This window comes from Colias eurytheme, chromosome 8 (assembly GCF_061535395.1).
Source record: "Colias eurytheme isolate Ceu_HAF_F1 chromosome 8, ilColEury1 Martin Lab GWU primary, whole genome shotgun sequence".
Lineage (NCBI taxonomy): Eukaryota > Metazoa > Arthropoda > Insecta > Lepidoptera > Pieridae > Colias > Colias eurytheme.
The window spans coordinates 999,466-1,013,524 of record NC_142987.1 but is presented as its reverse complement, the minus strand read 5'-3'; the positions used below and the strand labels follow the sequence as shown (position 1 = coordinate 1,013,524).

At 37.6% G+C, this 14,059-nt stretch overlaps 1 protein-coding gene across 1 annotated transcript in view; it reads left to right on the top strand.

Annotated features, from left to right (window-relative positions):
- Dnah3 (dynein heavy chain 3, axonemal) overlaps positions 1 to 14,059 on the top strand; it is a 47,257-nt gene that overhangs the window by 21,091 nt on the left and 12,107 nt on the right. Inside the window, exons 38-57 of the mRNA XM_090104252.1 lie at positions 39 to 265; positions 691 to 871; positions 1,269 to 1,416; positions 1,811 to 1,899; positions 2,050 to 2,163; positions 2,489 to 2,614; positions 3,057 to 3,217; positions 6,535 to 6,678; positions 7,000 to 7,119; positions 7,819 to 7,984; positions 8,424 to 8,676; positions 8,903 to 9,029; positions 9,268 to 9,379; positions 9,697 to 9,810; positions 11,583 to 11,760; positions 12,099 to 12,203; positions 12,393 to 12,554; positions 12,808 to 12,994; positions 13,282 to 13,402; positions 13,683 to 13,850. Coding sequence (XP_089960378.1) covers positions 39 to 265; positions 691 to 871; positions 1,269 to 1,416; positions 1,811 to 1,899; positions 2,050 to 2,163; positions 2,489 to 2,614; positions 3,057 to 3,217; positions 6,535 to 6,678; positions 7,000 to 7,119; positions 7,819 to 7,984; positions 8,424 to 8,676; positions 8,903 to 9,029; positions 9,268 to 9,379; positions 9,697 to 9,810; positions 11,583 to 11,760; positions 12,099 to 12,203; positions 12,393 to 12,554; positions 12,808 to 12,994; positions 13,282 to 13,402; positions 13,683 to 13,850 — 3,003 coding nt within the window. The remainder of the gene's footprint in view (positions 1 to 38; positions 266 to 690; positions 872 to 1,268; positions 1,417 to 1,810; positions 1,900 to 2,049; positions 2,164 to 2,488; positions 2,615 to 3,056; positions 3,218 to 6,534; positions 6,679 to 6,999; positions 7,120 to 7,818; positions 7,985 to 8,423; positions 8,677 to 8,902; positions 9,030 to 9,267; positions 9,380 to 9,696; positions 9,811 to 11,582; positions 11,761 to 12,098; positions 12,204 to 12,392; positions 12,555 to 12,807; positions 12,995 to 13,281; positions 13,403 to 13,682; positions 13,851 to 14,059) is intronic.

The window sequence follows — 14,059 nt, the reverse complement described above, 5'->3', positions numbered from 1 at the left end:
ATTCTACTACTGTTCGAAAAATATATTCCGTACCACAGAACGTAGTCAGCGCGACAATGGAGGTCTACAAATCAGTCACACTCCAATTCCTCCCAACGCCCAGCAAGTGCCACTACCTGTTCAACTTACGCGACTTTGCGCGCGTCATCAAGGGCGTGCTGCTCGTGCCCGCGTCACACATGCGCGACGTTAACAAGCTCGTGTTGTTGTGGATACATGAGACGTATCGCGTGTTCTACGATCGATTGGTAGAGGATGCGGATAGGTATGATGATTGCAACACCCAACACAACATGTAACACGCTGTAACACACCACAATGTGCCGCAACACGTGACAACACGCCTCTACACGTCGTAACACACCACAACGTGCGTAACACGCCGTAACCCACCGCAAAACGAACCATAACATGCGGTACGACGCCGCAACACGCAGGAATACACGTTAACACGCGGTATGACGCCACAACACGCCGTAACACGTCGTAACACGCCACAACACGCCACAACACGCCTTAACACGCCACAACACGCCGTAACACGTTACAACACGCCGTAACACGTTACAACACGCCGTAACACGTCAAAACACGCTGTAACACGTTATAACACGCAACAACCCTCTAATCTCTATTCTTTTATTGTTATACTAACACAACATATTTCACCCTTATTATCTAACCCGTAAGGCTCAAATTATTCGACGTGGTCTACAAAGCGGTGTACGCCAACTACCGCGTGCACATGGACCAAGTGCTGATGGAGCTGGGCTATGTGCCCGATGGCGAGAAATGCGCGAACAAACATGCGGCGAATATATTCTTTGGGAATTATATGGAGCCGGACGCTGATCCTAAGATTTATGACCAGGTATGTGGGCTGAATATTGCTAGATGATTTTGTGTGACCCTGTTTTTGACCAGTTAAATTTAGTTCTGGGTGTATTTTCGACAGAAAGAGGGTGGGTTTGTTTTATTAAATTGATTGAATCGTTGAATAAATGGTTTTTAAGATGTGTTTTTAACTGACTTCAAAAAAGGAGGAAATTCTCAATTCGATCGATATATATTTTTATATTAATTTAATTTGGATGAAGTTCAACTTTTTAATATTGAGAAAGTCCATCCATAAACGTGTACAAGTAAATTTTGAATTGAATTAAAAAAATTGTGTACTCGTTTATTTTTTATTCAATACAAGATATGATCGATTCTCTCTTATTAGAGAGAATATATACTAGCTGAATATACTGTATGTATGTCCCAAGGTAATGGACCTGGACGACATGTCGGTAAAGATGGAGTACTATCTAGAAGAGTACAACGTGGTGTCGTCGTCTCCGATGTCGCTGGTCATGTTCCGATACGCGCTGGATCATATCTCGAGATGTACCCGTGTGCTGTTGCAGGATAATGGTAATTAAAAATCGATTTTTAAGCTATTGCATAGCTTCTATCGCGGGCCTTGAGCGCGGGGACCGAATCCAGAAATTGCGTAACGAAAAAACTCACGCTCCCCACTCCGACGGGCTCGGAGGTGTGGCTTGAAGGCATAGCATGCAATAGCTTTACCGCGGCAGTCCCCGAGTGCCACACGTCTTTTTTTCATTTTAATGACGTTGAATGGTAGTCTGTCTAGAATTTTTTGGTACTGCTAATAAGTGTTAGTGTTGTAAGTGATGTACACTAAATTTAATCTCTATTAAATTCCATTATATTTTAAGCTTATAAATGGACTAACTTAATTCTTAAACATTTCATTCTACTTCATTATTAAACATTAAAAAAAATGAATTTTAAAACCCTACAGGGAACTTGTTATTGGTCGGTGTGGGAGGAAGCGGCAGAAGTAGTGCAGTGAAGTTAGCAGCAAGTATTTTAGAGATGAATGTCATACAGGTACTCATAACATAGAAACGTTCTACGCCATCTTTATATGATCCTTCCAAGCTGTTAATTGTTTATTTGTCTTTTCAAATTTTAACTAAACATATAGTGTAGGTTAGGAAAAAAATTTAAGAAGCAATACTTATTAAAATGTTCATACAGATCGAGATATCTCGCGTGTACGGTCAGAACGAGTGGCGGGACGATCTACGGAAGATGTTGATGAAGGCTGGCATTATTGGGAAACCGCTTGTATTCCTATTTGCTGATAATCAAGTGAGTAAAATTGATATTAATGGAGTAGCTATCATATCTTTAGACACAAAGGACAAAAATAAAAAGGACTTCTGGAGATAAATTAACATGGATACAAGGTTTTTGGGTGAGGATCTTATTCTATAGGTGTATATATTATATAGATTACGCAAGTTTTGAAAAATATTTTTTTCAAACAATCGATTTAGTTAAAGACTTAGTCTGGCCTCACACAACCGGATAACCTACCTGAATTCAGAGTCTTAATTCGTAATCTCAAATAAGATTCTTAATTCAGTCTATAGTTTATTTTCACTCCAAATGTAAGTAAAATATTATTTCCCAGATAATGTACGAAGGAATGGTGGAAGATATCAACATGTTGCTCAACACTGGCGATATTCCCAATTTGTACGGAATGGACGAAAAAGTGGAGATATTGGACAAGATGCAAGCGGCGGTCAGGGAGAGTGTGAGTATATTATAATGTTTAGCTGATTTTTAATTACAAGGGATTTACTATTATTATTAATTATTTTTGACCTAATGAAATGAGGATGTGTGTTACACCACGTAATTCTAATAAACCTTAACCACGATCAGAAGTTTACAGCCGGCTTTACAAAATGTTGAAAGTTTTTTGGGTCTTTATCTTCTCTCTTAGACAATTTTCACGTTAATAAAATGTACATGGTAAAAAATAGCCAATATAGTAATATTGGCTAGACACTAGTCTAGCCATCTCTATTTCCAGATACAAAAATTTATAAAAAATCTCTCCGATGCGACAAACACCATTTTTCATTTATAATATTATTAATGAGGGTGTTATTTGTTTAATAGTCACTATTTAGTAAAAAATAAATCTTTATTTATTAGTCTGTACTTGCAGTTAAATAACCTACAATTCACAGGGCAAGAAAATAGAAACTACGCCGCTAGCAATGTTCGGTTTCTACGTCGAGCGTGTTAAGGCGAACCTTCGGATCGTGCTAGCTATGTCACCGATTGGGGATTCGTTCAGGAACCGCTTGAGGATGTTCCCGTCGCTTATCAATTGTGCTACTATTGATTGGTTTGTGCTTTTTTTTTAATAATTTGGTGATACAACAACAAGAGTCCTAACTCTTGATTGTTGTTAGGACAATCACCATCATTTAAATTTTAATAATAATAGTTTAAAAAAACTAAAAAACACGCTTTTAGGTCGGTTTTCTATAAAAAGCGTGTTTTTTATTTTTTTTAACTATTATTTATTTTATCAAATTAGTGTATTGTCATCGGTCCACAATAAATCTACAAAGTTTGAACGAAATCTGGCCGTTTAAAGTGGGTCAAAATCGCGCCCAAAGAAGTCGGTTACAAACATACAGGTGAAGCTAATATAAAGCGTGTAATAAAGTTATGTGTTAAACAAGCTGTTCTACATGGGTCAAAATAGTTGAACGTGGTAAATTTTATTGCATTGAATGTAGCTATAAATCCTTTTATTATTTTTAATCCTTTTATTCTATTTATTTTGTTATCGGAAGGAATCTGATTTGAATTATCATATTAACATGACACCTTTTTTAATTCCTATAAATTGGACACTTTCCTTATACTTTTGATATCATTAATTTCCCTTGCTAAATTAGACTGAATCTAACGGCACTTAACAAGCTATTACATCAAGCATTTTAAGCCGCCAATAGATTCTTAAGTAACCAGTTATTAAATTTTACATTATAATATATCATATCTGTAATGAAACTTTCTGGGACGGGATGCGGACCTTTTTTGCGTCCTACCCATGGAGTCAGATTTGCTTTGCATCCGAGGACGCTGATGCTTGCGCTGACTTAGTCGCTGATGTGGTCACGCAAGGTATGGAACTCTTTATTCCTTACTCCGTGGTACCCGTCGGCGGCAAGTCCCAACCCTGGTTTGGACAATCCTGCAAAAATTCATCCCGTTTTAAACAGGAATGTTATCAGGCCTGGGTAGAAGCCATAGCAAGAAAGGACTCTAATGCTAAGGATCTTAAAAAAAGGTTTAATGCTGCCTCCCGATAGTACAAGAAGAGCATCCAAAAAGCTAAAGCAGAGTTCGTCCGAAGAATCGGCGAGAGACTTGCACGCTACCCCTCTGGCACACGTGCCTTTTGGTCACTTGCCAAAGCCGTTCAGGGGAACTTCTGCAAGTCATCCTTTCCTCCTCTACGTAGGGATGACGACACTCTGGCCCACACTGCAAACGAGAAAGCCGATACATTGGCCACACTCTTTGCGTCGAATTCGACCCTGAATGATGAAGGAAGAGTTCCACCCTCCATCCCATACTGCAACAGCAAAATGGCTGACGTGAAATTCACACAACGCGCAGTACGTAGAGCTCTTCTTTCACTCGATATCCATAAGTCGAATGGGCCAGACGGAATTCCTGCAATAGTTCTCAAATCTTGTGCTCCCGAATTAGCTCCAATTCTTACGCGTCTGTTTCGATGCTCTTACACTTCTAGCATAGTCCCAAGCACTTGGAAGTCCGCCCTGATTCACCCTGTACCGAAGAAAGGCACCCGCTCTGACCCGAAAAACTACAGGCCGATCGCGGTTACCTCCTTATTCTCAAAAGTGATGGAATCCATCATAAATTCCCAGGTGTTACAGTATCTAGAAGATCATCAGCTTTTAAGCGACCACCAGTACGGTTTCCGTCGAAATCGCTCAGCTGGTGATCTTTTAGTTTATCTGACCCATCGATGGGCATCTGCAATTGAGAGTAAGGGGGAAGCCATGGCAGTTAGTTTAGATGTGGCCAAGGCATTTGATCGGGTGTGGCATAAAGGGCTCCTTTCCAAGCTGCCTTCATACGGACTACCTGAGAGATTATGCAACTGGATAGCCAGCTTTCTCAAGGCACGAAGCATTAAGGTCGTTGTCGACGGAACATGCTCAGAATCCTTGCCTGTGAATGCTGGTGTTCCACAGGGTTGCGTGCTGTCGCCGACGCTATTCCTTTTGCATATTAATGATATGTTGCAAGTACGTGACATACATGGTTATGCTGATGATAGCACGGGCGACGCCGCATATACCGGTCTTGCAAATCTCTCTCAGGACCAAGTGGATGAGCATCGAAAACAACTTGTGTCTAAAATTGAGAAATCTCTGGAAGAAGTCTCAATTTGGGGCCAAAACAATCTCGTCCAGTTTAACCCCTCAAAGACGCAAGTTTGCGCATTCTCAGCTAAAAAGAGGTCTTTTGCAGTGTCACCTACATTCCAGAACACTCCTCTCAAAGCCACGCCATGCATCGGAATTCTCGGTATCGACATTGCGAGTGACGTACAATTCCGCGGTCATCTGGAAGACAAGGCTAAATTAGCCTCTAAGAAACTTGGGGTGCTAGCAAGAGCGAGACAGTACTTCACGCCAGCTCATCGCCTACTACTCTACAAGGCTCAAGTTCGGCCACACATGGAGTACTGTTCTCACCTATGGGCTGGAGCACCCCAGTATCAGTTACTTCCATTTGACCGCCTTCAGCGTCGTGCCTGCCGCATTGTCGACCTACCTGAGCTCACCGATCGGCTGGATCCTCTGGCTTTGAGGCGCGATGTTGCGACTCTATGCGTATTTTATCGCATATACAACGGGGAGTGTTCTGAGGAACTATTTGCCTTAATACCACCTGCAGAATTCCACCACCGCACTGCCCGACACAAGCAAAAATATCATCCACACCACCTGGATGCATGGCGCTCGTCAACCGTGCGTTTCTCACGGCACTTCCTGCCCCGAGCCACACTCCTGTGGAACAAATTACCACCTTCCGTGTTCCCCAACCAGTACGACATGGGAACCTTCAAACAAAGAGCCTACACCTTCCTGAAAAACCAATATCCTTCTTAAAGCCGGCAATACGATCGCAGTGTTCCTAACGCTGTGATCGTCATGGGCGGCGTCTATCACCTACCACCAAGTGAGTCGCCTGCCCTATTGCCAGGGTTATTATAAAAAAAAAAAAAAAAAACCAATCTTCTTATATATAAAAATGAATCGCAAAATGTGTTGGTAAGCGCAAAACTCGAGAACGGCTGAACCGATTCCGATAATTCTTTTTTTATTATATTCCTTGAAGTACGAGGATGGTTCTTACGTAGAGAAAACGTAAATATGTACCACGGGCGAAGCCGGGGTGGACTGCTAGTATTTAATAATTTTTTTATATAAAAATGAATCGCAAAATGTGTTGGTAAGCGCATAACTCGAGAACGGCTGAACCGATTTCGATAATTCTTTTTTTATTATATTCCTTGAAGTACGAGGATGGTTTTTATGTAGAGTAAACGTAAGTACCACGGGCGAAGCCGGGGCGGACCGCTAGTAACGTAATAAATAATTACCATAGGTTCACATCATGGCCGCCAGAAGCGCTCGAACGAGTAGCGTCCATGTTCATAGCGAAGATGGAGAACGTCGGCGACGAGCTGCGTGACGCGTGCGTAGTGATGTGCCAGCTGTTCCACACTAGTGTTGTGACGCTCAGCGATAGGTGCGTGCACTAGACGTGTCGATAGTGTTTATACCAACTTTACTTTTTAGTTTTTACCTTCTAGAAAATAACAAGTTGCTTGTGTGTAAACATTCGTACAAAGTACGAATTTTTGTACATACCAGTGCATTTTATTAGAAATTAATAAAATACATCAGCCTATAAAATTAAAATACAATTCCATACAATTGGCAAGGAATTTCATATTTCAGGTGCAAAAATAAAAATAACACCTTGAGCGCGCGCCTTTTGGTTTAACCCTTAAAAATAAAGATACACAAATATGAAACTATGTCTAAATACATGCATATTATTTTATAGGTTTTACGCAGATCAAAAACGCAAAGTGTACGTCACACCGACGAGCTATTTGGAACTAATCAAAGCATTCATGAGTTTATATGCTTTAAAAGTCGACCAGATCACTAAAGCTAGGATACGGTAAGATTTTAACAATAATATGTTTTGTGTCTAAATAATCAAACTGAAAATATTAATTATGCACACGCAGTTTATTAGAAGAACTATGACATTCCTAAACAGATTGAATAATATATGTGCGTAATGCTAATCCGAGTATAGTTTATTCAGTTAACTATTTTAGGCACTCGTCCCTTAACTCTGGTTAAGTCCAAAAGTGTTTTTTATCTATAGCCTCTCATTAGATTTAAAAAATACTGTGATTTTTATTAATTTATTTACAGAAGGCACAGTTACAGAATATAATCCCAAAACATTTACATCAACTTACTAAATTAATTAATATTAAAATTATATCCCAATTACAACTGCACACAATATTGTAATTGTGTGATAAAATGATACACCCTTAAATCTATACTAATATTATAAATGCGAAAGTAACTCTGTCTGTCTGTCTGTTACTCAATCACGCCTAAACTACTGAACCAATTTTCATGAAATTTGGTATGGAGATATTTTGATACCCGAGAAAGGAAACTTTTACCCGAGAAAGGCTACTTTTTATCTCGGGAAAATGACGAGATCCCGGAAATCCCACGGGAACGGGTTTTTCTTTGACTACGCGGGCGAAGCCGCGGGCGGAAACCTAGTTCTGGATAAAATAACATGATATCTGCCTGAAATAATATTAACTATCTGTTTTCATCATTCCCCCAGCTACGAGACAGGTCTGGAACAGCTGGAGTTCGCAGCGGGCCAAGTGGCTGTGATGCAGCAGAACCTCATCGACCTGCAGCCGCTGCTCGTCGAGACCTCGGATAAGACTGAGAAGCTCATGATTAAGATCGAACAGGATACCGTGGTTGTGGAGAAGCAGAAAGAGGTGAAAAAATTAGCTTTCGTTTTTTATGAATTTGCGTTTTTCAGAAAATTTACTGATGTATTGCAGTATTTCATTCAGGCATAGTTACGAAAGGTACATTCAGTTTTATTGCTGATTCAAATGACAAATACTGTCTGCAACAATGAAATGATTGTAATGTGTTGTGAAAGGCTGATAAAGCATCTGTTTAATATTTATAAGCGGTATTAACTTCACATCATATGGCTGACTCGTCCCTTGTTTTATCTACCTACCTTAAAACTTCTCCATTCATGATGCATCTTGATTTCGAGAAGGGTTTCTTTCAGATCAAAATTTTATTGCAAATTTGGGAATACACTTCTTCTTTTATAATTTCTAATGCTTATTTTATCTAATTACTGATGGTCACACCATTACCTGATCACATCTGTATAACTTACCAAATTTGCATTACCAGATAGTAGGCGCGGACGAAGCGCTAGCCAACGAAGCGGCTGCAGCGGCTCAAGCGATCAAGGACGACTGTGAGTCAGATCTCGCTGAAGCGGTGCCAGCGCTTCAAGCGGCGTTAGATGCGCTGAATACCCTCAAACCCGCGGATATAACACTGGTGAAGTCGATGAAGAACCCCCCAGCTGGGGTGAAGCTGGTGATGGAAGCGGTGTGCGTGATGAAGGGCATTAAGGGGGATAGGAAGATGGATCCTAATGGTGGGTTGTATTGAGCAAAACACTCAATTTGTTGTAAGATGCCTAATAGACGGGTAGGCAGAGTTTAGTTTCGGACAATTTTTGAGTTGGAACTATTTGTTGGATTATTATTAAAACTTGGATGTATTATTATTTTTTTTTGTTAAACTGTCCTTGCTATTGTTAAACTTTATTGAAGCAACTTATATACCCGATTCAGACAAAATTCTTGTTTTATGACTTTTAGGCAAGCCTTTCGAGGACTTCTGGGGACCATCGCAAAAGATGTTGGGAGACATGAAATTCCTGGAGAGCTTGAAAAACTATGATAAAGACAACATTCCACCTACAATTATGAAGAAAATTAGAGACAAGTTAGTATTGTTAACTCTGTTTGATAATAATCTGTTGGTTCTATTTTATTGACAAAAAAGTTTTAGTTTATAACATTACGTTAATTAATTATTAGTTTTAAACTAAACCTTTTTGGTGTTTATATAATTTAGCACAACACTGTAGTATTTTTTTGTTATTAATCTATGTTTATCGTTATTTATTTAAAAAAAGCCAAATAAAATAAATATTTCTACGAAAATTTTTCATACTTATCAGATATATCCCGGACCGTGAATTTGACCCAGCCGTGATCGCAAAAGTGTCGTCCGCGTGCGAGGGGCTCTGCAAGTGGGTGCGAGCTATGGACGTGTACGATCGAGTCATTAAGGTGATATACACTTTTTTGTAATGCATTAGGGTATATTTTTAAAGTGAAACATTTATCATTTTTCTGAAATACGCTAAATATTTGATGAAATTCAAAATTTAAGGAGACCTTGTTGCGTAAAATTTAATTTTTTCAAAATTTTTTGGCGTTACAATATTACCCTCTTTTTTCAGTGTAAATTTGAAAAAAGCCTAGCCTTCTATAATGAATCCATTCGAGCTTATTCCTAGTCGATCTATTACAATCAAACAGACCATCATATTATCCTTATTGATTTATAAAATTCTCGAATCTTCACATACGTATGTACTTTACAGGTGGTAGCACCAAAGAAAGCGGCGCTAGCTGAAGCTGAATCCGAATTACAAATGCAGATGAACACACTTAACGAGAAGAGAGCTCAGCTGCAGGGCGTACTCGATAAGTTGCAGGTCTGTATACGTATACCATAGTCGTATTGTTATAGTAGAGCCATTTTAATAGGCAACATTTGACAGTTCAACAAAATTCAACAACGTAACCTAGTAACGACGACATAGAATAACATGATATTTCGTTTTGTTAGAACTGCACATTTGCTTAACTTTTTTCAATTACGATTACATATTTATAATAATAATGACCGATGCAACTAATTTTAAGATTTGATTTTACTGATAAACCATTGTAAACATAATAAACATTTTCTTATTTAAAGAACTGACGTCGCTACAATTTTGTGTCAATAAACCTTTTTTCTTTATAAATACCAGAGACGTTACTCTAAAAATCGAAATCTGACATCTAGAATCGAATGCATTGGTTACTTTGGAATAAAAATCATCATAAATTATTGACATGTGTTTCAAGTTCGATTGACAATTGTTTCAAGTCCGTATCGATTAATTCGCTTTAATCGATGTTTTTAAGCAGGTTACCACCCTATGAAGATAAAATTGATAGACGTCAAATGTTGCCTATTAAATTGGCTCAACTATAGTTTACTAGTATTTTTTAGTATTTTGTTCAATTTTATCCTTTATTATAGGTCTACCAGAATCTGATGGCATATTTATATTTAAGAAATAAAAGATTTTCATGTGGCAACTTATTTGACAACTATCAAATTGGTTGTCAAATTATTTGTCTTTTTTGCAGTTGATAAATAAATTTTAGGATTTTGTCTAAAAAATCTTCGAAAATGTCGAAAAAGCCGCTGTGATCACAAGCAAGAGGTGTTGTTTATAATGTGTATAAAAAAATATTTGATGAAGAAGGGTCAAGCACATCGCAATTTTCAATTTAGAAGATTTTATTGGTAAATTGGACTTACCCGCTTTGATACTTTCAATTAAAAAATATTATATGTAGGTACTTAACTATAATATTGTTTGTTGATTGGAATATAATTTTATGAAAACTTATTACAGGAGTTTCCAATACGGCTATTCGTCAAGTCCAAGCTGTCCAAGTCAATTTTATAATGTGTGTATCTGTTTATACTTACGAAAATAAACATAGTTTTATTTTATTTTTATTTTATTTTATAAAAAATTATAAGCAGTCTAGTTTTCTATCGAAATAACATCGATATTTTTACATGGAATAATGATAATGAACATACAAATATAGGTATGTGTAAATAATAATATGTATTACCTGTATAAAAGTAATATATATATTATACATGTAAGTATGTACCCACATAATATTAAGTGGATATCTCATTATTAAGTAGAGTATTGTCCACTTATGTAATGTGACTAATGATATTGAGAACAAACTAAAAAATAAGCAGTATCAAGATCGTTCAGTCCATTTTCCCTAGGGTTGCACACTCAAAATTTTGATTTCCCTAATTGCCATCAGATTCTGGTTTACCTATAGTAAGATTAGAAAGATTGTCCAGAAATTTTTATTTGTTCATTCTGCTATTATTTGTGAAAATTGTTATTTTATTTCCGGATGTATTGCAATATCTTCCTGTTGTATTTATCTACTGTTCTGTTCCAGACATTTGAAATCGGAGGTTATTTCTAGGCAATCATATTTTTGTTAGGGCTTGGTAGACCTTAGGTCATTTAATGATCTACTATTTCTATCAGTTATTACTTTTTCTTATTTGCCTTCTACGGACTATACTTCAATAAATTGAGTCAAAGCATAACAATTTACAAAATGGGCTCTATTTATATAAGAATAAAACATAAATTCCACGATCCAGGCGTTAAACGACGAGTTCGCAGAAATGACGCGCAAGAAGAAAGGTCTAGAAGACGAGATAGATCTCTGCTCCACGAAGCTATCTCGAGCGGAACAACTGATCGGCGGTCTGGGGGGAGAGAAGGCCAGATGGACAGATTTGGCGCTGCAGCTGCAGAACCTGCTGGATAATATTATTGGTTAGTTTTTATACAGCTACAGAAGATAAATGCTGTTATGGTTTACGACTTAATAAATTTCCCATTGAGATGAGTATTTTTTGCTAATTAGGAAAGTGCAAAAAAATAGATGACTGTGGCTGTGGCTGGTGGAAGAGATGAAGGCTTTCACGATCATCAATCAATCAATAGAGTTAAATTATTTGGATTTTTCTAGAAAAAAAGTAGGATTTATCGCTATTGATTTAGATCTATTCTGTTTTAAAATGTTTACTCTATAGAGATTTAAACTTCGTTTTTTTTTCAATTTATTCGATTCATTCATAATATAAGGAATATATTCTTTTTCTCTACTCCAGGCGATGTGCTGTTATCGGCTGGATTTATTGCTTATCTGGGGCCTTACACAGTGAACTACAGGAGAGAGATTGTACAGATGTGGAATCAGCGGACAATAGATCTTAGTAAGTTTCATATACATTTCACCTTTAAAAATTTAAATATCTCCTTTAAAATAGTGACAAAAAGATAATTTTTATTATTTTTCCTAAATAAATAGTATCGGTGCTTTTCCAAACAAATGTATTATGATATATCACATTCAAATTTTGCTCGTCATGTTCATAGTGTGTTATACCATAGCTTTCTTGCAGATATCCCCTGTTCAGAGACGTTCACAATAATCTCCACCCTCGGGGAACCGGTTGTGATACGCGCGTGGAATATCGCAGGTCTACCCGTGGACGCCTTTTCCATTGAAAATGGCATTATTGTGGAGAAATCAAGAAGGTGGCCGCTTATGATTGACCCGCAGGGTAATGTGGCTACTTCTATATTACGAACGGTTGGATAGATAGGTAGTTGTTATTTTTCGAAAACTGTGAAAAAAAGGATTAAATTAATTTCACAATAGTTAACCATAAATTTCTGACGCAACTTAAAGCAATAAATATAATTTATAATAATAAGGAAAGTAATTCTTAGACCCAATGGCAACATACATACTTTTTAGTAGCAGTAGTTAATCTTCTACTGCCTTGGTAACTTCTCTTTTCCTCGCTCCCACAGAACAAGCGAACAAATGGGTGAAAAACATGGAGCGCGACAACCAACTGAAAGTGATAAAGCTAACGGACTCGAACTACGTGCGTGTGCTCGAGAACGCAATACAGCTGGGCTTGCCCGTCATCCTGGAGAACATCCGGGAACACCTGGACGCTGTGCTCGAGCCCGTGCTGCTCAGGAATATCTTCAGGTAATACTTACAACTAAAGAGCAAGTTAAAGGTAATGGTTTAAATTGTACGGCTATAAAAAGAGGAGTGATGGCTTGTTAGAGGATGTTTTTAGTAGAGATTTTATTTTTTGCTGGTTTATAGGTATATTAAAACTTACAAATATTCAATCAACATTAATTTTTACCAAAAAATTCTTCGAGATCCTTACATAGATGATATGATATATCGTCTTTCACAGTCCAAATTTCTACTGTGGAATTAATTTATTTTTGATCTCAAATAATTTCATTTGGTCCTTCGTACAGGTCAGGAGGTATAGACTGTTTGAAACTGGGTGACAATATACTGGAATACAGCCACAGTTTTCGATTCTATATTACTACTAGATTGAGCAATCCTCACTACTTACCCGAGATCGCTGTTAAGGTACGGATGATAATAATATTTATTTTTATCTGATTTGTATAAATAAATATCCCCGACGAAAGAGAGATTCTGCAGTTTCAGCAAAAAAAAATCTTTCTATCACATATAACTTCCAGTTATGCTCCACTATACACAAATCCTGAATTATTTCGTAAGAAAAGTATAAGATACTACATTGAATGTAATAAAAAAATCAATACCAACTTTTATTAAAAGTTTTACCACAAGAACAACTTTTCTCTCAACAGGAAATTTAGCAATAACTTTCTTATCTCACCAGGTGACACTCCTAAACTTCATGATAACCCCGCAAGGTCTCCAAGACCAGTTACTCGGTATCGTGGTGGCGCAGGACAGACCCGAACTAGAGCTGAAGAAGAACCAGCTCATCGTGGAAGGTGCTAATAATAAGCGGACCTTGAAGGAGATTGAGGATAAGATATTGGAGGTTTGCTTTGTTGGATTCAGGGGTATTTTTATTTATTTTTTTATTTAATAAGGCGCACACCACAGCTGACAATTTGACTGGTTATACACAAAATTTAGGTATTGATTGTTGAATATTGATGTTCAATAAACGACTGGAGTCATCTTAAAAACAATGTCCTATGCAAAGCCCTGCTTACGCGTTTATCAGGCAGAGTTTTATAATGAGTC